This window comes from Osmia lignaria, chromosome 16 (assembly GCF_051020975.1).
Source record: "Osmia lignaria lignaria isolate PbOS001 chromosome 16, iyOsmLign1, whole genome shotgun sequence".
NCBI lineage: Eukaryota > Metazoa > Arthropoda > Insecta > Hymenoptera > Megachilidae > Osmia > Osmia lignaria.
Genome location: NC_135047.1, coordinates 1,729,697 through 1,755,110, shown reverse-complemented (window position 1 = coordinate 1,755,110; position 25,414 = coordinate 1,729,697). Strand labels below are relative to the sequence as shown.

At 43.3% G+C, this 25,414-nt stretch overlaps 1 protein-coding gene and 1 long non-coding RNA gene across 3 annotated transcripts; both read right to left on the bottom strand.

The window, feature by feature from the left end:
- Positions 1–924: 924 nt before the first annotated feature.
- Positions 925–24,880, bottom strand: Lrch (Leucine-rich-repeats and calponin homology domain protein). Of its 2 annotated transcripts, none has more exons than XM_034317098.2 (13): positions 24,478–24,876; positions 12,634–12,778; positions 12,310–12,542; positions 11,412–11,548; positions 11,116–11,331; positions 10,620–10,781; positions 10,136–10,257; positions 9,873–10,019; positions 9,407–9,807; positions 9,186–9,337; positions 8,986–9,123; positions 8,826–8,903; positions 925–3,700 (listed from the first exon to the last, which is right to left on the bottom strand). In XM_034317098.2, exons 1-13 carry the CDS (start codon positions 24,662–24,664, stop codon positions 3,548–3,550), a joined length of 2,271 nt encoding a protein of 756 aa, XP_034172989.1. In that variant the 5' UTR covers positions 24,665–24,876; the 3' UTR covers positions 925–3,547. The 2 variants fall into 2 exon arrangements, with proteins under 2 accessions (XP_034172989.1, XP_034172988.2); XM_034317097.2 differs by lacking the exon at positions 925–3,700 and adding an exon at positions 3,720–8,033 and having other exon boundaries at positions 24,478–24,880.
- LOC143306161 (uncharacterized) lies at positions 21,378–24,471 on the bottom strand. Its single transcript, XR_013063608.1, has 2 exons — positions 23,973–24,471; positions 21,378–23,814 (listed from the first exon to the last, which is right to left on the bottom strand). It is a non-coding gene; the product is annotated as an uncharacterized LOC143306161 (long non-coding RNA).
- Positions 24,881–25,414: the final 534 nt, after the last annotated feature.

The window sequence follows — 25,414 nt, the reverse complement described above, 5'->3', positions numbered from 1 at the left end:
ATAGTCCGCTTATGGAAATTGAGCAACGGAACGTTTGAACGATCCTCTCCGTTTAGTTTTAATTTTCGAGTAAAATTAAAGAATATTAAGTTTTTATTACTTTACGAAATCGAAATCAAAATTTTGTATCGGGGGAACATGATATACGAAGAAGTATTACGAGTGCCACTTTCTGGATTTGGCAAAATATGGAATCTTTGGGAGGGTTTAGATATTTCAGGAAAGATAAACTCAGATATACGATGATCTTCTCGATTTATTTTATACACTGTATCCGTTAATCTTTAAATGTATTACGTGCGGTGTATTTTAGGTATCGATCGAGCGATCAAAGCGTTTGAAACGAGTCGATCTGATTTCGATAAACATAAATTTTCGGTATGTTAACCCTCTGCCCTTGTAATAAACTCATTAGCGGATTTCTCGGAAGTATCCTTATTGATTTGCGCTAATTATACCAGTGCAAAGAATTAAGGACAATTTTTAAAAGATTCTTTTTCTCATCGGTGGGATAGTTTACTTAATACTGCGAAAAGAAATGTCGATCGAGACGTTCCAAGCGATGGCCAGTCGTTCTAATAGCGAATTTCCTTTCGAAAATGCACGAACGCAATGTTTTGAGCGAACGTTACAAAATTTCGCCTATACCTATAAACAAGAAGTGCTGATCGAATAAAATAAATGTGACAGAAGATAAATAAATGATACCCTACTCGGTCCAGACTGTCCCCTCGTGTAGATTGTAGTCTGGATCGGCTACAATCTGCATAAAGGAAATGGATGGTCATTTTTAAAAAAAGAATTTCCAAAATGCTGTTGCTTATCTAGAGAGATAGAGAAAAAATAATGCATACAATCTTTGGCACCATAAATATGAACATACGGTATGATCCTCCAGGATCGGTGTCTCATCGACCTCCTCAGAATTAACCATTTAGTTAATTAACCTTTTTTTTTTTCTAAAACAATTTTTCAAGAAAAGAAAATTGTGATCAACGAGACACCGAAAACATAAAACGCTCGATTCCTCACCGATCACCACGCATGAGATCCTTCGTCTTCCTTTTTACATGATCACTTTCATAACCCTTTCACTGCAACATTCCCTTCGTTATAGTTTTATAGTCTTAAAATCTACCGCTGAGACTCGATACATAATTGACTTGCTGCTTACTTGAATGTTCTTACAAAAGATTTCTTTCTATTGTGGATCGATATCAATTCGTTTGGCATCTCGATGGATGGCCGTTTATAATATGCCCTTTATAATTAACAATTAATTCTCGAGCACGTATATATATGTCGTTCGCAGCGAAAGGGTTAACACATTGACTGCCACACACAATCCGTGTATTTCACGAGGAACTTTCTTACTTACCCGATCGTACGTAATCTAGCTAAGTACTTGAAAGTATAACCAACGGAAAGAATGAAATATCTGTTAAAAATAAATCAAAGCGGACACGGCAGTCAAAGTGTTAAAGGGGGATTGGGGGTGGGAGAATGAAAACCGAAATTCGCGACGATACAGAAAATTACAATTAACGATATTGCGCTTAGCACCTAACTATTCGGGGTTATCGTTTCGGGAATTATTACTAAATCTTGGCAGTACACTTGGAATCGATCATTCGACGGTAAAGACAGCTCGATATCCGAATACGCGTCGTTCGAAAGTGAAAGATGAAGAAAAATTGTTAAAATATCTAACTTATTGATCATTTCGAGTAGAAATCTATCTTGCCCGCTGCGGATAGCGCGCGTCGTTTCGAGACTAAAAGCGGGAATTTATCTTCTTCCCTTCGAGAGGAGAAATAAAATTATTAGAATTATCTTGGAACGAACGAACAACAGATTTTGATTCTCGATGGCACATGCATGCTCGATGTTACGATAATCAATACACGGGAATATAATAGATTAATTGCAGGATATTTGAACGTCGAAAGAATTTCGACAGCTTCGTTCCAATCGAACGCAGAAATTTTTTGATTTTAGTCGATCAATTATTGTTTCGCGTTACGATATCGTAGCACCCCGTGACTTAATCCGTTCAACGAGACGAGTCGTATAAATGTTTACAAATTCATACGCTCGACGCAGGGCCGGAGGCACAGTTGTTTTCAGTTCTTCGAGGTTTATACTGTGAGTCAGGCTTGTTTCGAACACATTTGTATACGTTTATTCACTCGTCTCGTTGGACAGAGAGTTGTAATGCACAGATATACGGCTGTTAATAGATACGGGAGACATTTCGTAAGGATTGAACCTAGATGACAGAACAACGAAAAAAGTTCGAGAATCCTATAAGTGTGAACACATCGTGTCGGGTCATTTCATAAATCTTAATATCATCGAACGCGGTATCAATACAGTCATTTTAATAAATCAGCTAATTTAAAATTTATTAAAACAAAAACTAATTTCATTAGTCATTTATTGATATTTCTAAACAATAGACAAGTGGAATTTATTAAAAACAAGCCTAAAGATTTATGAAGTGACCTAATAATAAAAGTTTGACGTTGCTTTAACCTCTCGATCGTTAAAAACAATTATCTTGACGGAGATAATGCTTTTGAACGATTGCAAAGAGGAAATAACTAGTCTGAATCGCCCGATTTACAGGCGTTTTGATTCTTACATCGTACGTCTAAGTATACCTTACATCTAAGAAATAAAAAACCACAGCAGTTACACGCGAGTAGGAACTTTTTTCGTTGCCACGAGAAAGTCTCCCCGATATTTATTAACTGTTTATAACCGTCGTGTTCGCGCTACGTAGCCACTCTTCTTCAATTCGAACTCAGCTATGATTTTAACCTAATTACATTACGCTACTCTTTCTTTCCGTACAAAGATACGTTGTCTTTCCGATACAAAAGTTTTGGTACATATAATCGAGTCGCATGATCTAAGACTTGACCGTCACGAAATACCTGAACTCGTATAGTAAATAGAAAATTGTATCGTGTCTTCGATTAACTCTTGCACGAGGCTTCTATCGTGCTTCGGATCGTTTCTTCTTGCAAGGTAAATTAATCGAAGATGTACACGAAACAGAGTCACATCAAAACGCTTGAAGCTACTAGTACAGTCGCGTGCATAGATGGGTTCCCTCGGATGAAGCGAAGCGTAGACCTCCCACTACTCGTCTCGACGCGCTCGGTCGGGTTCGGCACAATTCGGCCCGTCCCGTCGCTTTCCCTAACCGAGCGCTGACCCCCACTATTCGTCTCGACGCGCTCGGTCGGGTTCGGCACAATTCGGCCCGTCCCGTCGCTTTCTCTAACCGAGCGCAGACCCCCACTATTCGTCTCGACGCGCTCGGTCGAGTTCGCCACAATTCGGCTCGACTCGTCGCTTCCCCTACCGAGCGAAGGCATCTTTGCACGCCAGTATACTCGCGACCTCCGACAGAGGAAAGCTGCTCGCGGATCCATTCTTCCTCAATTTGTTTTTTACTACTATCACTGAGGAAAACGTGGCAGCGTTCGTTTGTTTCTTTCTTAATCGAAGTGTATCGTGGTAATTATATTGTCTGGCGCTAAGCTGGCACGTGATTCGGCACGTTCGAAGAGGACGAGGTCTGCAACGGGGAGCGTGACTGATGGAACCTCAGCAGTTCTGATACCGTGACCGCTACTCGAACAACTCCTCGACCTCCTTCCAGGACGTCGCTAGCACAGCACACGAGATTCTGAAAATGATAGGTACACGTGCATGCTTCGTTAATTTGATTGTTATTAACGCAGCGGTATTGAGCATTCGATGTTCTCTCTCAATTAAAGTTCTACGGTAATTAGTATCATTGGGAATCCCTCGTCATCGTATAGTGCCATGATTTTTACCAAAAGAATATTTTATTATCAGTGGAAATAGTATTACAATCGCTAGATTAGTCGTACAGTCGATGTTACAAAGTACGATGTTTAAAGCAATCGATAATAGCAGCAGTATCGTTCAAATGGCGTAGAAAATGAAAATTTTAATTTTCAAAATGATTGACTTTCGACACCTGATGAACGAAACGCGTTTCTCTCTTTCTAAGCTTAGAAAACAACAAGATACGATAAAAATGAAGCACCGAGTTTCGAAAAAAGCTATCGATTTAAAGCTCTTAATTTAGCGATAAGTTAGCTTACGTACAATTTTCAAAACAAAAATATAAAACAAAGAAAACTACCAAAGAGAAATTGTAGCTTCAACGTATTATATATCTGTGTTCATACAATACAGTATGATATAATACAATATAATAATATATATAATATAATATAATCTATCTATATATATATATACGCTTTTTCTCTTTCTTTTCATGTTAGTTAAAAAAATTATACAATTATATAAGCTAAACAAAACGGAATGATCTGATGTTCGGTTTCTTCATACCTGCGTCTTTTAACACATTGATTGCCATGAATTAGAATTTCAATGTGTCTGACTACACATGTTCCTTTTCACTTTGACAATCAAGGTGTTAATAAACGCAGTTTATTATAGAAGAGATAACCGATAAAATAATAAGAAAAAACGCTGCGGCAGAGCACAAGAAGACATTAGAATAAGAAGATAAATTAATAAAACAAAAGTACAGTCTTTACGGTTGCGACGAACCCGTTGCCTTATAACATCGTGTCTCAGATTATCGCCCCAAATCAAACTGAACCTATGGAATAGCCAAGTTTTCATTAAGATTCCAATTAGACGTATTGAAAATCGTAAGGCAAGGGGTTAATTAGACCAGACGTCTTGCACGATCGTAATAGAAAATAATACTGACGCGATCGTCGCGACGTTTCAGTGTCTTTCAGACTTGTCAGAGAAACTTACGGTACGATGTTGATAGGACAAACGAATTATCGTCGTCAAGACGGAAGAGTAATTACAGAGAAGCGAAAAATTAAGTCACTGTCGTACACGAAATGCGTTGTAATAAATTAATGGGGAGAATAAGGGTAGAGAAAACAATTCCAGTTGACTAGAAGATCTTAAACCTTACGAGGACTAGAAATTGATCAACCTTTCGCCGCGGATCGATGCAACAATGAAATCTAATGAACTGAAGTTCTTGGAAGTGAGAAAATTCACCTTGCATTCTTTTCAATCTTTGCGCGTTATTGTACTCGTGAATATAGCCATTTCTGTTCGTTGGTTGTGTTACGAGTGAAAGTAACTTTTTTATAAAAAGAATCAACATTGTGTTATATTGTATATAGAAGAAAAATTTCTATGCAACTATTGTAAACCGATAGCGATAGAATCCCGTGAAAATTCCTTTGTGCGTTTTCAATCAATTCTGAAAATTGTATATTTTGACCACGTTCGCTACATCTTTTCGTTCTAAACGATTGTTCCTAGAAGAACGATCCGATGTGCGACGTGTTTGGCACCGTCCGAACTATCATGGAGAAAATATTAGACGGTCCCATAAATTCGTGCACGCTTTCGGAGAAGAGAAGAGAAAAATACCACGAATTTATGGAAGAATCTTAAAGTTTGTCGTGTTTAAATGTGGAGCGAAATTTGGAAGCGAAAATCGGTTCCTCCTCGAATCCTTATCATGTAGGCAATGATCCTTAAATCGTACGAATATACATGCGTAGAATAAGTTAAGTTCTAAACGATACAACGCGGGTATAGTACACGCGTTTCCTTCTCGAATCGCGATTATACGAAAATATGTAGATTATCTTAGGCTACGACCGAATTGCTTGGTCGGTGAAGTATCAGTGCTCTCGTTTTATGTGTTCGTTCCCTCCTAACGAAAACTATTATTTATCTTGTACAAGAAATAGAGAGATATAGAAAGTGAGATAGAAATAAAAGGAAAAAGAAAATTCGTTTGATCGTCTGCCGCAGTTTCGTCAGGAAGGGACACGCAATACTGTTGGTGAGAACAGGAAAAACAAATTTCATATAGGTACTTGTATACGAATCGAGGTTCTCTTTGATGTTCGAATGTGCGTGTTCGATAGCTACGTACCAAAATAGGAAATCTTTGAAACGAAAGAGATTTCTAGCACCTTGTTTGCGAATCCTGTAAGTACTCGAAGGCTACCTATCACAGACCCATCAATCCTGAAAGAGCCGTAGGCGATTTTCATTGGTCGAACGTTAAAAAAATACTACCCATCCGAGGTATTACACGATGATTCATTTTCTCCTTTTGTTTTTATCTCGTTTTGAACTCCGCCATCTACGACACTAGATGATGCCTCAATACTAGTCGAGAAAATTCGAAACAACAAAATTGAATTAACAGAAAAAGAATATCCTATACTCTGTCGAATTAGTATCCCTGTTAAGAAATTTTCGTTGAACTTAAAAACAGTAGTCGACGATAATGGCAGTGTACTTTCTCGAACGAATATTGGACACCAACTCTCTCGACTTCAACCACCATCCATTTGCGGTAGTAAAATACTATTTCTTCGACAGATTCGCTCCGATCATAACTATTTAGCGATTCGAACGAACGATTCAAAGTACGTACAATACGAAGGCGATTCGATTTTTGATATGCGAGCGTGCTTTGATTACGCCTATTTGATTTCGCGTTCTCTTGCGTCGCGCGAGAACAATCGGAAACTCGAGGCGAGCTAAGTTTCCTCGAGTTCTCGGATAAATACGATAGAAAAACAGGGAAAAAGAACGGAAAACGCTCGATTAACTTACATGACAAACTACGTAGCGATTCCTACGGACTAAGCGGACTAAAATGTACGACCAAGCTGCCTTCTGATACTTCTTAAACACTATACGAATACTTTTGTTCGCTGGCTTTCAAGCGTTTCTTTCGGGCTACCGCGCGAAAAGAGAAACCTAGAAGCGCTATAAATATAGAGCCAGAGAAACGAACAACCCTGTTATAAAGCTACAGCCGTGTTCTAGTCAAATCATTGAACGTGCATAGATGATTTTTCTCTGAGGAACCATTTTCTTCCCCTGTAATTTTTTTAATTAAACGCAACCATCTATGCACGCGAGTGTATAAGCAAAGCTCCTCTGTAGCTTACGAAGAAACGCTTATCCAAAGGGTTAAATAAATTCCAAAGTATCTTCATTTTTCCAACGAAGGAATAAAAATGAAAAGGAACTATTCAGATGCTTTTGATAACGGTTAACTCGATGCGAACGATCATCGAGGGTACGAAACGATATATTTTACTGGAAAGAAAAACGTCTAAACAAAACTGCGTTAGCTCAAAGAAGCCTCGTCTGAATGACTTGCTGAATTACTTAAATAAAAATGAAATCGTGTCTTTTAAGATTTACTCAAAAACGACACGATGATTCTCAGCACGAATGGCACGACGCTGCGCGACACTCGACAAAGCAGAATGCGATCAGAAAGGAAAAAACAAAAGGAACTTTGTAAAAAATATCGTGCCGCTCTAGAAGTACTAAATGGCGTACGAGAGCGCGAGAAGAGCGTCGCGCAGTTTTCTATTTTTCAATCGAACGACTCGACGACTCGGCCAGCATCACCGATCAGTGATCGAACGCTAATCGGCAAAGGTGAGAGAATACGTGCTCTTCGAGTAGGAGGATCGATCAAATAATTTTCAAGAAATGGAATTTCTACGCCCTCGTTAAATCGCCGATTAAATGGTAAAATGCATAGATGTTAATGGACACTACGGGTAGTAATAAATGTATCTGAATTCATATTTGATCGATCCTCGTGTATCGTGGTTATCTGATCTTCGATGGTGTTTTTTCTGTTGCGAGCGTCGTTCGTCCCCATCGTATCGCACTCTGGTGCGTTCTCGTCTTGGTCGCTCATTTCAATCGGGAACGGGGAATAGATAGAGTAGAACGAGGGACGTTAGGAATGTGGCGAAAAGCATCGCGGACAAAACGCGATCCTGAATCGTATTGGATGAACCTGGGGCCGATTCTTCGTTATCTTTCTCTCCTTCGTCACGGAGAAGGAGGAGAGCGGAGACGAGACGCGCCAGAGCCTCCAGCCCGTACGCGTCCATGTAACCCACGTCCATGATTGCGTCCGCGTCCATTAACACCTCCTGCAACACCAACAACGATACTACTCAGTCCCAAGTCTCTACCACCGTCGTTGCTTGTTCTGAACACGTTTTGTGCCGCCCGCTTTCCCCTTTAAAGCACACCATCGCCACACCTTCCTCGACGATAAGCTACGTGTGATCTTCGACGCGAACGTTTAACCCGACTAAACGTGGGATCTTGGGATCGTGGAAATGAGCTGAAACGTTATGTAGTATTTGATTTTTTCGGGTAGCAAACGGGGAGAAGTTCGTGAAAAGCTTAGAACTGGTGGCGAAAAATTTGAAAAGAGCAGAGCACGATCAGGATATTATTGGAGGGGAGAAAAGGGACGAACACGTTCAGACGAAGCAACGAGCGACACAAAAGCAGACACGAATCTAGGCGCATGCAACTAAAGCTCCTCTTCGCTCCATTCCTACGGTTCGCAAGAAGAATGTAAAAAAGGACGATCACCCTCGCGACTGAATCGAAATCGGGGACTGACTAGTAGTTGTTGGAAACGTCATGGACAAACGTACCGGCTGCCGACGAAGCGTTAGTCACAATTCTGTCGTTTTGTCGTCGATCGTACACAGATTTATCATTTCCCATTTTTCATCTCGAATCATTTCGAGTTCAACGACGAACGAGCACGAACGTTCGCAAAAGTCTATACCGAGTACGGTTCAAAAACAGAAGAGGAAAACGTAATGTTCTTTCACGTCGAAGCGTTCACGCTCGATTGAGAGACAAAGCACGAAGGCTCTCTAAAAAGAAATAATAACAGGATGTAATAGTGCATATCTTCTTACCTCATCGACGCCAATCTTTCGACACGCCTCGAGAAAGTTGTCCACGTTACGCCTGCATCTTGCCATCGTCAACTTGGGCTATTAATTAAGAGCATCAAACTTTATTTCTAGATTCATTTGAAAGGAATCAAATGAGATATAAAAAATAAAAGACACTCACAACAGCTGGCGAAGGAACGTGGATACTTGCTACCGATCGAGGTCTCACATGATTCGCCAGATGGCACAAAACGACTCCGTCAGTTAACGCGGGGGCGAGGTCCTCCGGAAGAGCCATCTTCAACCTTGTTTCTATATGCTGAAATGATACTCCGAGTTTAGCAGCGACTTCGTGTTACAACTCAAACACCGGATACTCACGTTTCGAAGCTGTTCAATTAAATCAGCTTCCTCCTTGGCGCGTTCGAATTCTCTTCTCATGGTGAACGAGTACTTCTCTGGCACGTTGCTGTTCCAAGTAACCGACCTGGGTGACTTTGGACTCCCACCATTTTTACTAGGGCTCTTGTTACCTAACGAAAACAGCGTATTTAAAAAATACCAAATATAGTAGAATCACTGGCAATTCAATGAATGTTTACCATCCACGTAACCGACGGCAGTCTTGACTAGTCTAGGCGCGTGCCCGGGACTGGTACTCGACGACAGAATGCTGGTGGAAGTTTTGATCGGCGAGCTGGGCTTCTTGTACGGCTGCTCCAAGTACTTGCCGTTCTTGTTGTTGTACTCGTTATTACTACCATTGATGATGGGCGTGTTTTGATAATTGATACGCGAGGGAGTTACTTTCTGTACCGGTCTCTTGTTCGCGTTCTCTTCGTTGAAGATTTGCTTGCCGGTCAGACCGACGGCGTCCTTGTTGATCTGCGGATCGGTCTCGTTGTTCTGCGATTCGTTGCCTGGCGGTGTAACCTGTTCTCGAGGCCTGTACACGCTGGGCCCTTCGTTGGCCCTCTGTTGTCTCAACGCCTCTTTGTACTCTCTGAAAGTAAGGAAACGATGAAACATCGAATTCACGGATACCGCAATCTATAGAGAATAATATACCTGTACGTCTGAATGTGATTCAGCGGCCTCTTTTCATCCCCGTTCAACAAGGAAGTAGAATTCGCCGCGGACGTTTGTATGGGTTGTACCGATTGCGTGTTCGTCGATATCGATGACGTTTGATTCAGGTGAGCGGATTCTAAAGGACTGTGAAAGAGAACGGAACAATTAACAGAGGGGGATATAATGAATGTATTTGTAAGCACGCAAAGAAGGCAAGTGCACGGTGGATTCTATCATCGGTTTATTAACAGCTCGCTTACCCGGGTGGCGTAATTGACGCGTGATAGAGGCCAGAGGTCATCGGTCTTCTGACGTCGGCGCCGTTCTCCGAGGTGCTCCTCTCCAGTCTCCTCTTTTCCAACTGATCGTGCAGTATCATCGCCTGCGGCAATAACGATAACAACAGAGTTGCGTAAGGAAAGAGAAGAAAAAAAAATGGAGACAGATTTTCGAGGGAAAGGTGAACGCGTCGGGTCGCGTCGGATGCTTCGCGCGTTAATCGCGAGAGCCGTTGCCAGCGAGTTCTTTCAATGGGTTAAGGTCATTCAACGAGGCTTGAACGACGGCCAAGCTCGTCGCTGTCTCGCGACAACACGGATATCGCTGTCGAGGGTCTTCTATTCACTCGCTAAATATAGAAATTGTATCACACGCGAGTCTGGAGATGATCGTTTCGTTACACTTCGGTTAGAATCCCAAGCGGGAAAGACGATTTATCGAAAGTTTTCTTCGCGAAAAGCTTACCTTTCCAAGCTCGTCCTCGAGAGACGCGTGTTCTCCAGGTGAGATGGTGCTAGGCGTCGACGTTCCGCTGCAGGATCCGTTCACGCTGTTCTCGTGTGGCAGGGTAATCGAAAGGGGCGAGCATTCTTGTCGCCAGAGTCCCCGAATCTCACCGTCGTGCACCTGCGCGCAAAAACGTGTCCACCAGGAGGTACTACGAGAAATCGTCGACCGGTGTGGTTTGGGTGCTTGCTCGGATGCGTGCGTTTCAAAAACGTTTATTTATTTTGCACTGATTTACAACTGTTCGGACCAGCCCCGAGATTGGAAGAAAATAAGAATGGAAATTCTCGTGGATAGGGAATGGTTTCTACTCGAGATGAAAACTTATCTACAGGTAAGGATCCGCGAAGTCTTCATCATAGCCGAAAACCTTGCCGTAGAGCCAGGAAGAAAAGTAGAAGTAAACGAAGCGAAGTGAAAAGGATAAGGCTAGAAGAAGGAGGAGGAAACTAACCGCGCTGTGAATTTCTTGGGACCAACGTTTGTCGAGACCGTCGCTGGTGCTGTAACCGCTGTCCACGTTGTGCCGTCTATGGGCCCTCGTGTCCAATGTCGCGTGACCTCTCACATCCAGAGGCGTTTTCCTCGCCCGTCCCCCCCTCGCCCTCTCGTGTTTCGCCGCCTGTCTCTCCAAGTATTTGAAGATGTGCGTTCGCCCGCGAATGCATAACTGCGAACAATTCGAACAACATCTACCTGTGTAATCGAACGTTTCGTTAGAACCCCGAAGGTGGAGCAGCTTCAGCTCACCGAGGCAGGTGGCGAGGTCAGAGGATTGTCGGACAGCCGAAAGTCGACCAGACTCTTCATCTTCCTCATCTCGTTCGGAAGCACGGATATACGGTTGCCGCTGATATCCAGCTTCACGAGTCTCAGGTACGTCAGTTCTATCGGGGGAACAGTTTTAATTAGTCGCGGAAGGATTAAAGAATCGTTCGGTCGATTCTCGTGGATGACTTATACGGAGAACTACCCAAGTGTTACACTCACTTATTAATGAAACTTTGCCAGCTTGTAGAGCTCGTCGAGCTGAACACGCCTATACCCCGTTTTGTGGGCAGACGGTTAATTGTTTAAAAGATATTAATAATTAAAGTTAGTCAAAATAGAATATAGAATTTTAGTTTAGAATTATATAGAATTTTAGTTATTTAAAAAGAGACAAATTATCGTTTAAAAAAAAAAAAAGAAAAAAAAAATTTTTGGGAACTAAGGATTTGAACCGAGGACCTTCAGATTGCGAGTCATGTGTTTAACCACGGAGCGGATCCATGACTCGCAATCTGAAGGTCCTCGGTTCAAATCCTTAGTTCCCAAAAATTTTTTTTTTCTTTTTTGATAATTTTTATGTAATAGTTATTCAAAAAGAGACAAATTATCATTAAAAAAAAAAAAAAAAAAAATGTTGGGAACCAAGGATTTGAACCGTGGATCTCTAGATTACGAGTTGTATGTGTGAGTTTGTCATACTTCGGAATGTAAGGAGTAACTAACTGTAATTGTTAATATTTTTTAAACAATTAGCCGTCTGCCCCCAAAAGGGGGTATAGGCGTGTTCAGCTCGACGAGCTCTACAAGCTGGCAAAGTTTCATTAATAAGTGAGTGTAACACTTAGGTAGTTCTCTTGTTAGCAAGAAAGGAACCCACCTATAGGCAGGTGCACGAGCATGTTGCTCCTCAAGTCCAGGGACCTAAGCCTGGCGAGGTCGCCCATCCGTGGTGGCAGATTCGTGATTTCGTTGCAGCCTGCGTCCAGCTCGGCCAGCGCCGACATTCTGCCCAATTCATCCGGCAACGACGCTAACCTATTGTGAGCGACGAGTAACGTTTGCAACGGTAGCCTGCATATCTCCCGAGGTAGAGACGTCAATTGGTTCCGACTACGAAGAAAACATAGTAGGAAGCTCGTTAATTTCGATGACCCGCATCAACGATCTGAACGAGTTTAACGTTCTTCCATTCGTTACCGACCTAAGATCGAGGTAGTTGAGTGACTGAAGCATCGCCACGGTTTCCGGTATTATTCTTATCGCATTGTGGTAGAGGTGTAGCTTCTCGAGGAAGGGAAATTCCGTCACCTCTTCCGGTAATTCGGCGAAACGATTCTTCGAGAGATCTACAATAAGAAAGAAAGTTTTCGATAAATTCGAGAGGGTAGCCAAGATTCTCGTAGCTGAACTCCGCTTGTTTTAGGGTGCTGTTCGAATTCGTCGGGGGGTTCTTATGAATGGGGTGCGCGACGGTCACGTGCGTGTACAGACTCGGAACCGAGGAGAAGGATAAGGGCGGCTTAGCTGCTATCCCTGTTGCCTTCGAACCTTCTTTCTGATCAATAACTACACTACGTGTGTTTTCGATTCCTCCGGGAGCTGGTTAACCAACACTTCACCCTCGTTCAAACTTTCCCAACTCTCATTGTCAGTGTATCGATCGAAATACTCATTTGTTCGAATATTATTTGTTACACTGTACGAGGCAATTCACCTGCAAATACAAGAACTTTCCCAACTGTCCCAGAAACGGTATCTGTATATAGAGCGAAGCGTTAATTCCTGATTTCCGGTTCGTCGGAAATTCAATTTCCAAGGTCGAGTTTACAGGATCGAAACGGAAATTGCCAATCGATCGTGAACAAGGTTAGCCGGTACTGTTCCCGAAACGAACCGTGGCTCGTTATCTTTCTATCCGGATAATTTGCAAGTGTTATTGCTCGAAAGCCGGCTATTTATCGAGGAACGGTCCCGTTTCCCTCGTGCACGCCCACGCTGGTAATGGGAACGAGTCCATGGGGGTGGAAGGCAAAACGTGGAACCATTGGTACACGGTCGATCGCATAATCGTCGAGCAAGGGCGTCGGCCCGTTCGTATTCCTACGATGCAGACGAAAATAGCAACCCCTGTGTTCGTGCTTTGTGTCATCGTTTCCCGGATCGCGTCCGATGAAATTATAAAATATTTTCTAAAGAACTGGTGCAATCGAATGCGCCTGATGTCGAAAGGGATTGACTTCGAGAATAAAAAGTTTTCCTAAGGTGCTTTACACCTGAAAATCATACAACGAGGATTCGAACTCTATCTCGCAAATAGATATTTCTATTTCAAATGATACTCGAAGCGGTTATTAACCCATGGCGATGGGTTAGGTTAGGTATAGGGTGTTTCAGGAAGGGTCGACACCAGTTCCAAGGACCAAGGTCGAGGTCCAAGCAACACGAGGGATCGATACCATACGCGATATGCTATGGATTCGCGGTGACGTTCAACAAACTTCTCGGTGACATTCGCCGGAGTTTGGGCGTGGTCTTATTGTCTGCGTTTTCCCCGTTGTCAGTATTGTTCGCGTCTCGCGTTTTCACCATAAATACAATTATGCAGACGGATAGGCGCCACGGATCGACCGGTCCGCGTTGAATCCTTCTTCCGAGCTAATAACAAGACACACGAGGAATATTAAATCCCGTCGATCGAGGCAAGAGTTTGCATTTTTATCGCGCGCCCGTTCGCTTATGCATATTAGCAAGACAATAACTCCGGAAAGACGGTCCGTACAATTATAAAGAGCTGAACGTATATGCGGTGCTACGAGCGGAAAATGTCCGCCTCGTAATCTCCATGTTAATTTGCCTGCCAAGTCGGCTCCGGGGAAAACTGTCTGAACGAATAATGTTGAAACGCAACAAAACATTCTATATAGAATTACTCTCTGTATCTAATCGCAAGAGTAGCTCTTTCGTAGAGGGATGAACTAATGATCGTTTGAAATCGCAAGAAACGGCTATGTGAATCTGGCACTCGACTTTGAGAAAACTAATTTTTTTTACGGAAAATGATAGTATTTTGTTTGCAGTTGATTGTAGTAACAATAGTTTCGTTTGTAGCGTTATCAATTAATAAATTTTAATGAATTGAAAAAATGACTCCCACCTGACATTGAGATATCTCAAATTCGCTTGGACCGTGTTTTTTAATTACAGATGTAATTAAATTTGTACAAATTTTATAACAAAAAAGCATCGCTCTTATAGTTTGCAACTACAAACTATTATATAAACGATGCTAAAAAACATGGCCCAAGCGAATTTGAGGTATCTCAATGTCAGGTGTGAGTAATTTTTTTTATTTATCAATTAATAAAGCTACAAACGAAATTATTGTTACTACTATCAACTACAAACAAAATACTATTATTTTCCGTAAAAAAAAATTACGTTTTTCAAAGTCGAATGCCAGGTTCGCATAGCCGTATGAAATATTAGCCGAAATTCGAAATTCCTGAATTTCAAGAATCTTCGAGGATCGCTATCGTCTGAATCAAAACGCCCGCGGTCATTTCGCGGCCTTTTACATAAATTCACGTCGACGAAACGTGTACCGGTGTTGTTTGGGCGTGTCTCGTCACGAAACGCGTCGGCTACTATCGCCGATACAAAGCGTGGACGGTCAACGACCAGGCGTGCAAAATGGAAAAGCAGCGAAAGCGAGGTCCGTTTCCTAATTGGAACATTGACCGTAATTTTGATCGAGAACGAAGAACGTTCGTACGGCTGAAACAGGATACGGTACGAATCGCGGAGAGAAAATACTGTAACTACGTTAAGTTATCGTTGCCGGGATATATGGGGTTGTAAGAGGTCGCATAAGGGCTGCCGTGAAACCGTGGAAACAGAGGGTTTGCCCGATCGATAACGTCCCCATAGCAGATATCGTTTCAGGGGGGTTGGCCGTGCCGAGAGCGCAAGGTGTCCCATGAACGGCGCACACCCTCGCTTTCTCGGTGAGCTTTCCTGCTGGAAAATAAAATCATCCAGCTGCCAACGAACGCCCTTAATGATCGGTAAATAGGTATTAGGAATTCTCCTAACGAGCTACGCGATCAGCAAACCGATTTAATTCCACTCTAGATACGTTATTAAACGCCAACACGATTAACGATCGACTGGAAGAATGTGTTACCATTGCTCGGATACGCTTGTATTATTTTTCTCTTGTCCACCGTGAAACGATGTCGCAACTACCGTGACACTTGGCACGCCTACTTCGAATTTATTTTTTTTCCAAATACGTCGAACAAGTCATTGCGAAAAGAGAAAATAAGAAGGGAAAGATGGTAAAAAGAAGAATCGTGCATCGACTGGATACGCATCTTCGTCGCTGTTCGTCCTTCAACCCATGGCTACCATCGTCAGTGTCATTCGAGGGACGATCCCGTCAAAGGCGAAAAGGAGAAAAACGAAAAGCAGAAGGAACGCGAGCCAAAGGAGGAAGAAAGAACCTCGTACGACTCCGGTACTTTTGTAAGAGACCGCTACCACTTCCGGCGACGAGGACGCGATTGCGAACACGACTCGCATACTCGATCGAACTCGATGAACGGCATCGAAGAGCCATGAACCTTGATTGCCATTAAGGGTTATCGATGACCGACGCCATGGATTTAATATAATCGAACGATTAAAAATGTTTCCAGGCGATTTTATGGAAGAAAGAAACACGAATCGATATACGAGTTGCATTATTGTGCAAGAAACTGCATCGAATTCAATCGCACCGAGGTCTACGCAGAAAAATATATACTCGGGTTCGAATGTTAGGTGGGTTAGGTGGCTGTAACGCGATCTTTCGTCTCGTTATCGAGCATGCTCTCGTTGCTAGACGCTCTCGTTACACCCTGTGCACCTTTCGACGAGTTCGCCTCGACGTCGCCCAGGTCGCTCGCTTTTTTCCACCTCGGATATTAGTTTTTGGGTCAAGGATGCTGCCTGGAGCCGTGGCGGTCTGGAAACTGGTGGTTCGAGTTCGCCAGAGAAAGAGCAGGAGAATCTGGTAGTCGATGAGAAAAGGAAGGAGGCTGTGCTTTTCCTAGCCAATGCGAGAGAGGAAACGGATTTGCTCTTCCGTGATGCTGCGATAATTGAAAGACCAGTCGCTGGGGAAGAAAAAGAGGCTCTCTCATTTTTTCTCAACCAGCTGAACAAGTTTGCACGGCTTCGTGGAAGAAAAATCGATCGTTCTCGTTTCACCCTCAACCCCTTTAACCCGTTCGCTGCAATTTGTAATATTCCTTCTAATTGCCGACTAAGGTCCGATCTGAAAAGCTAAGCTTCCAGGGGGACGACAGGAGGAAAGCAATGGTGACGCAAACATCGAAATGTCATGGAAAAAGCGTAGCTTGTACGCGAAGCGTGATTGCACGCAGACGAAGGGCGTGCACGCGTACTGGCACGCTTGAACACGCGGCACGCACAATACCACGCACTGTTCGTACGCACTGGCTGGCAGCTTGTCATGGTCGGACGGCAGGACTAGGGAAACCGGCTGCACGATACTACCTTCTTTATCCCACCTTCTGTCCCTACTACGTTTCCTCGCGAGTTTAATTCATGCAAACATGTCGAATGCACCAGGCTCGCGATGATCGATGTTGGATGACTAACCCTATCCTGCTGGGTTTAGTCTCTCTAGTAACCCTTTCGTTACGTTTCAACTATTCGAATCTTGAGGGCAGTGGGAGTTTCTTTGGGTTGACAAATCTTTTTATTCGGAATCAGAATTTATAATTGAAACAATTTTTAGGGTATCATAAGTGGGGGAAAAATACTCGCAAAGTTGGGTTCGACGTATGAATTTAAAATCACGTCTTTCGGTACCTTTTCTTTCAGTAACTATTCGACTGATCGAATTGAAATTTCGTGTGCTCTTACTACTAAGGGTAGTACGTGTTTAGGTAAAAAAATTTTGTTCAAAAGCAGCATTTTCTAGTTGAAAATACGAGTACAAAAAGTTCACACATTGATAGGTTTGTATAATTTCTTTTATTCGGTATTTTTAATTTCTCGTTAGCTAAAGCACGCATCTAGTAGGATACTCTAAAAATTTGAAGTCTAAACGTTCTGTGTGCACGAAATAAGAATTAAGTCAAAATAACACATCATTTTTCTTTTTTTATTTCTCTATATTTCTCAATTTATTTTCCCATTGTTTTATCAGATGATTATAATCTGATAATATATGGTGTATAATTAATAAAATACATTGATAACTTTGATTATGATTAAGATATACAAGAAACAAATTATGGACTTCAAACAACATTTTCGCAAATGAAAATGTTGTTCAGTATCACTCCAGCTCCACCCCCTTAAAGGACTAACACTCTTCCTGGGACACCCCATATGTGCGTCCATAGCAGTCAAAGGGTTAAGAATTTCAGTGAATTCTTTTTATCCAAATCGGAACAATAAGATAGACGTAAAGTAGTCTCAAAAATCTATGGTATTTCAAGGTGGCTGAAAAAGGGCCAGGCTCGATCGCACCGTGGACTCCCTTTGTCCGTAACCATGCTGCGTAACCACGAAACAAAAGTCCTGAATATGTCCCTAGTTAGTTCCCCGAGACATTAGACCGAAGGACATGCTCCTGTCTTCGTGTCTTTTCATCAAAGTATCTGTTTTTTAAATATCGCGACTGTAAGCTTGAATGCTATGGGACAATGACATTAATTTGATTAAATATTTCGAAAAAGGAAACGAATGTCACACTTCTATTTCGGTCGCTCTACCCACAACTGTTTCCGCTTCAACATCGTGGGTAAAACGCGTAAAGTTTCCTCGCTGGCATTCAATGACTCGGCTAACGAGAATGACTAACGAGAACGATGTTAAACGCGTCGGTCGTGGATTTGTTTTCACGCGAATTATTCGACCGGGGTCCGGACCCTGTGTCTTCGAATTGAAGCCACGCAGATACAGATTCGGTTAACCTTAATCGCCTGACGGCCTACTAATTATCCGCGCTCGCAATTCCCGCTCATGAGCGAAGTTTACGAGAAAGGTACGCGTGCAATCGTCTGCGTGCATTCCGAGGAAAGTTATTCGCGGTTGAATCGATAGAAAAACTGGCTTTGATCAGATGTAACCAGCCGTTTAGCAGCGACCGTCTGTGATTTTCTGCAGGTAAAGAAAAAACCGGTGCATTAGCGGAATCAAAGAGATTAAACGAGTACGGTAAAACGTTAGACAAGTTGGTGGTTACCGGGAAAGATTCGGAAGAAAAGAGAAGAAGGAATGGATTAGGGTTGCTGCGGGGGAGTCGAGCAGCCGCGACAGGTATAAAAGCACCCGATCGTTTGGAGACGGTTCAAAGGTTCGAATGGTAAAGGAGTGAGAGCGTTCGCGAGTAGAAAAGCAGTAGAGCCAAAGCGTGACACGCAAACAAAGCCGAGCACGAGGATTTAGCCGATCCGTCTGGGAGAAGAAAAACCGTTTCGCGGAAAAAGCAGGGAAAATTAGAAAAAAAAAAAGGCTCGTCTACTGTCTAGAAGATATGAAGTACCGCGGAAAAAATCATGAAAATACCGTCTTTCAGAGAGATGAAGAGGAAAAAAATATTTCTTTTTATATTTTTACCATTCGTCACTAGTAACGTAAAAAAGCAGCCAAGAAATACGTAGAAGTAAGCGTGTCATTTTCATTAAATCATACGACTGGAGGTGGATCTGGTCATTAATTTGACCATGGCCATATTTCGTCATCGTTCTCTTTAAAAGTTCGTGTTGCATCGAGGAATTTACTATGCAAACCTCGCTAAATTATCTTATACAACTAGCGCGGACAGCTTATCGTACGACGACCCATGAACAACTTAATTACGTTCATTAGCCATCTATAACGGTAGCTCCAGTAAGACAGCTGCGACGGGCATTCGGTACTTGGCTGTTGAAAATTTTCAAAACAATTCATCACAGAGTTTTCAATTAAAAGTTGTTGAAACTATTGATGAATTCAATTGTTTCATAGCAATGAAAGTCGTACCGGAATCGTAACACGTTGCTAATAACTGTATCTGTCGACGGGTAATTTCAACTCGTGCCACGTAAGACGCGTGCACGAACTGACAAATCAGATTACCTGGAACGATAATTAGCGACCGTCCCTTTCTTCTACCTGTCTCGAATGCTGATACGCATCGGTTAGTCGCTTTCTAACGAAAAATCTTTCTTCCTGTCCGAGCGTTATCGATCGGGTTTACTTTTACAGCTCGCTAAGAAAATTACGTCCGTTCGTTTAAGTATTCACGAAAGAAGTTGAATACACGTTGAAAGTAGACGCGTTTCATATCCGCAATGCGGCTAGAATTTATCGACGGATAAAACGCGACGGGAGACCACTGTGCCAAGTTAAGACGGTCGATCGACAATTCTGTCCTTTTTAATTCTTTATTCAAAAATTTCTTGTAACACGAATCAATTAAGGAATGCGAGAGTTCAAGAAAGTAGGAAAGAAAAAGACAATTGACCCATTTCTCCAGGCAGTTCAACGTTGAAGTCAACGTTGGCAGAAACAGGCAAACACGAGCGAAGCTTCTTTCGCTGTCGAGTTGCCGTGTAACGGGGTGTACACTCCGCTCCGCTTCGGCATGCCGTTTTCTAATATCGCGCGCCACCCTCGACGCGATAACGTTTGCAGAGCACTCGACGCCGGTGTTCATCTCGGATTATCTTGCAACGAACGTTTCACGGCTCGAGCTTGCGTCTTGCGGGAATCGGCAAACCGATGCTGGTCGTTTTCGGTCTGACCCAGTTCGCGAACTCGTGGAACGCGAGCCGGGGACACCGGGGAACCCGATCGTTCGCCACGCTCGACAAAGGTCGCGACCGTGAAAGCCCTCTCGAATTTCAGCGGTTACCGAACAGGATACGTCAGGGTGTCGTAACGGTGAACCGTGGGGCAGTCGATTAACACGTCGACTGTCGGCGCGGGTCACCGCTGACCACGAATACGATCGAATAATTAAAAGAAAATTGTATCGGTAATGGTACCCTCGAGGCGGAGCTCGAGCTAGTCTGCTCCAATTTCAACGTGAAATAATTTAGATCAAAGTTGACCCGACTAGTGGACTGTTAAAAATGTAGAGTGGGCTCGGTTGGTCTGCTTAGGACGGCCCTGTGATACTGCTAATTATAACTCGCCAACGAAACCAGCACTAACACGTTCCCTTGCACGCGCGACACTCCTCGCCGTTGCATTTTCAAAACGGTGCATTTTCAAAGAAGCTATCTTCTTCCATCTTCCACGCGACTACTTTCGCCTGCCTCGTACGCGGATGCTTTTCCGTCGCTAATTAGCGCCTCAGGTTCTAAACCGTGGCGCTACAAGTTTAATTAATGTCTCCTTTTACTGGCAATCTCGTACTCGACGAACATTCGTATTAGGTGTCGATTAACTGATTAACACGTCGACTTATCTTAACTTGATTTATAGATATTCGTGTAGATAACATGGGAATTAAAGTATTGGAAGTTTTATCTAGAAGAGGTTTCGCTGGAAAAGTCGGCGAAGAATCAGGAAGAAGAAGAAGCCCTCGTCGTTTATCACGAACGTTGATGCATAAGCTAAAGACAGGGGGTAACTCGAGGACACGGGTGATGCAAAGATACTAGCTATCGTGAACGTTCATCGAGTACTCTCGAAGCGTATGCGATATGATCTGTAGCCAGAGACACGAGAATGCAAAGATGCATCAAGCGCCGCAAATCGCGTTGGGTTTACCACATTTGTCGAACGACAGATTGCTCGAATAACATCTGTTATTCTGCAGAAGAATTTTCATAAAACAAGATACATCGGTTCAACTTTGCCCGGAGAAGTTTCCACGTCGTAGCGCTCGGTTTTCCCTCGCTCGAGAAGACTTCATCTAGAAAGAGCGCTCCTTTGGCGGAGATAAGCGAACAGCAGCTAGGAGGAGGCAAGGCGAACGATATAACGCGTTATGGAGTATCGACCTGTTGGCACCCCTGCCTCTGGCAGCTGCTGTATCTCTATCTTTAGCTCAGACCCAGTCCCATTGCATGGGACTCTCCCATAACCATGCCGGCTACTCTTCCCTCGACGTTTTCTTTTCCTCGCGTAGATCCGTGCTTTATCCACCCTTGGAAACGGCACTTTGCACCCTTACGAGCAGCGACCGATCGAGAAACTGCGAGTAACGAGAAGAAGCAAGGAATTCACTGTGGAAGGCTTTCTTTTTCTCTCGCTCGTTCCGTTCCACGTGCTTTCTTACCTCCACGCGATCACGACCGAGTTCGCGACAGGTGTCTTACGAGGAGAACCGGTCGGGAGAAGAAGAAAGGCGTACTCTTCCCGAATCGCTCCAGGTCGATCCGGTCTCGTCCAGTCGAATCGTCAACGGACTAACGTTAACCCTTCGCGTTTCCTGAGAAACGCTATGAAAAGAGTCTCGCTGACTCATCGTCCGAGGGTTAACAAACGCATCTGGAATATGTATGTTCCTCTTGCGCAACACGTGCCGTTAGAGACATTATAACTAAGGTCCGTAATGTCATAACCAGCGAAGATGTTTCGCGTGAAACGGAGCCAACGTCTCGAAAGAACCACGGGTCCCGTTACCTAAGGATACTAATTTGAATGTACAGCGAAAATATTCCGTTTCTGAGAAGCGGAGCCGAGTTAATGCATCGGAAACGGCGAACAAAGACGAGGGTTAGAAAGAAGAATAAAAGGATCTCACCCTTTTCTTCTTCTCTCTCTTCCCTTGCTCGAAGAAAGCGCGCAGTGCACCGTGACATAATCGATAAGAAGCTTTTTTCCCCGTTGCTAGAAATGGTATACCCTGCTTTCCCTTGCTATTTAACGCGATTCGACTCCCGTCCTAACGAGCTCGAATCTTAAGGGATGCTGACGTTACAGCAATTATGAAAGCAATAGTAATCAACGATACACACTCGTTAGCGGTCTGCATTGAATCGACTGTGAGGAAACAATTTGTCTACGACTAGTAATCGTTTAGCTAGCCTGTCTACGCCGGTATCCAACCTATTTCCTTGCACCGTTTTGTTTCCTCATCGATCGACTCGAGGTTGCGTATATGCATTCGGAGACAATAGGCAGACCTTTTTCTCGATGTCTACTCGACACATATCAAAGTCGTGAGTTTCGCCGGTGAACGGAGCCAACGGAAAACTAGGAAACCGGTTGAATGAAAAGAGTTCAATGCAATTATTTATTCCGTAAATATAAATAAATGAGAATTTAGATAGCGAACTGGCAGGGTCGCGTAATTTTCATTCTTGACGTTCTCCTCGTTGTCCTCTATGCGTCGTGCTGCTCTATTTGCGTGTCATAGATTCGTCGCTCTATTCGTCCCTCGTGGCATGAACTGACCTGGGGTTCCTTAATGAAGTTACGTCCCCTTCTGTCGTCCTCGTACAAGCTCTTCGTAAGAAAACACGACGAGCATCGCCTCGATAATACTCGAGGGCGAAATTGTAACAAAAGTTCCCTTTCGCTGGCTCATCCCTCGGCAATCGAACGATGTCGAGGCCGAAATTGCTTCGTTCCCTTTCGTTCGGCAAAAGAATCGCCATCGAAAATCGATAAGCCAACGGTGCACCAACGAAACGTCAGGATAATTGTTTGTTCCTTTGGCACGGGCCGAGTAATCATGATGGAGTCGTGATTAAAATACACCTGAGCGACGACGAATAATTCCTTTGCGCCGAGGTACGTGCACCGAGTCTCGACGATGTTTCATGATTATTCTAAGCTCTCGGTTACTCGTCTTGGCTTATACCTCTGTATCGTGTTTGCAAACGATATCGTGTAATCGATGCACCGCGAGAGATAACTCGCTCTCGAAGGGTGCAGTCCTGACACAGATAGCTCGATACTATCTGGATTGAATCATAAATGATAAGGATTTTCGCTGCGATATTCTTTCAATGGTTATCGTCGATAACGAACGATGATCGCAGTTATTATTTCCTGTCGCGTGGTACTTCCTCGCGTACAGTTTTAAAAACATAGCGGGGATGGCGCCCGCTACAAAACGCCAGGCTCTTATCGCGACAGTGTAGAAGAAATGACACAAAGTGAAAACGTTGAAAAGTTTCTAGCGAATAGTCTGCTGATTAACAGACGGTTCACGCTTATCTGAACTTGACAAGATTATTGACAGTCTTCAAAGTTGGAGCCTCCTTACGCTTCTGCGCACGTAACAGTTGACGGTGGTTTCAAGCGCTGTCGAATGCACGGTTATCGCGGTAACAGGAAACACCGGGTGTGTCGTGATAACATCTCGCAAACATCTACGGACAGTACGATACTTTATGCGCTGCATTCTTTTGGCTAGATGCCTCTGTAAATAATGCCGATGAATTGATTTAGAATTGGTAAACTATTAATACCACGGTGATTTGAGAATTGAAAATAATACTCGACGTTAGGTGGAAACTGCATTCCACGGTATATAGCCGTGCAGCTGTCACTGTGTATTTAGACTTTTTATTACTTCACCTCTTCGCCATCCTGTTTCCTGTCCATACGTCGCACCTTTACTGCTTCGAGAAATCATGAGCCTGGTGCGTTGCACCGTAAATGCAGATGCGCTTCTATTATGTAACACTTTGATGCATGTAAACCGCGAAAGAAGCGTGATTTGTCTTATTCGAAAACCATACGGTACCTTGGAGTAGCTATTATTTTTCTTTTTTTCTTTCGAACGCAAAATGTCGCGATTAATGAATGAAACCGATGCATAGGTACAATCGAGAAGTATAACGTGCGGTGTGTACATTCGCAGGATAACATTCGGCGCGACACACACGCGTGAATATGACATAAACACGAGTGTTCGAGGTTAACTCCGAAAGAATTTCAATCTGGTATCGCGTGAAACGTCGTGGCGAGATTAGAACGCTGTGACGTTTCTTTTGTCTTTTATGGAGTAGCAATGAAAGAATTAAGATATAAATTAGAATCGGAATGTCAAGGAAAGGAATATCTTATGAGAAAGACTCACCGGCAAAGACCGTGTCCTGAAGATTGTATTTGCTGGATCCCGGTTTTCCGACTTTTGGAAAATCCTTAAGTTTTCGACCGCTAAGCTTCAGTTCACCGCTCAAGTGTGCTTCCTCCAGGATTCGCTCAAGACTTCTGGTGAGCTGCTTCTGTATGTGGCCGCTCATGTTCGACGCGACCATCGCCATATTACATTTTTTGGGCACGTATACGCGGAAGCACGACACAAATATCCTCTTTGGCGTTACCAGCCACTCGTCTTTTAAGACGACGAGGCGAGATGTTAAGAGAAACTCGACACTCACCAACTCCACCCTATACTTGCTCCTGCGCTACTGCGCTACTGATCGAGGAACTTCGGCAAAGCGCGCATGGATGCACATGCGACTGCAGCGCTACCCATCGAGGCAACGCCATTTTAAAAAACAACTTCGAGACGCACGCGTTCGATTTAAGGTTCGAGAATCGCAATCGCAATCGTAGTCGAAATTTGGAATTTGTAGTAGTTGCTTCATAAGTAAGTAAGTTATTTATTATTACTTCTCGCATGTTACTTTTAATTGATTTTTCGATTTAAGGTTCGAGAATCGCAATCGCAATCGTAGTCGAAATTTGGAATTTGTAGTAGTTGCTTCATAAGTAAATAAGTATACCGCAGTTCACCAGAGTCCATAACTGCGAAAAGACCAGTTTTCGTTCTTCACGCATCTCTAGTGCGCATCTTCGCCCTGATTGGCGATATTTCCAAACGAAGTGGAAAGCGATTAGCAGAGAGCTCGCTGCGTTCCCCCACCATCTTCCAACCTGCGCGTCATAGTTATGGACTCTGGTGAACTGCGGTATACTTATTATTACTTCTCGCATGTTACTTTTAATTAATTTTTCGATTTAACACTGACGAGGCAAAAAGCAACTTCGAGACACGCAATCGATTTAAA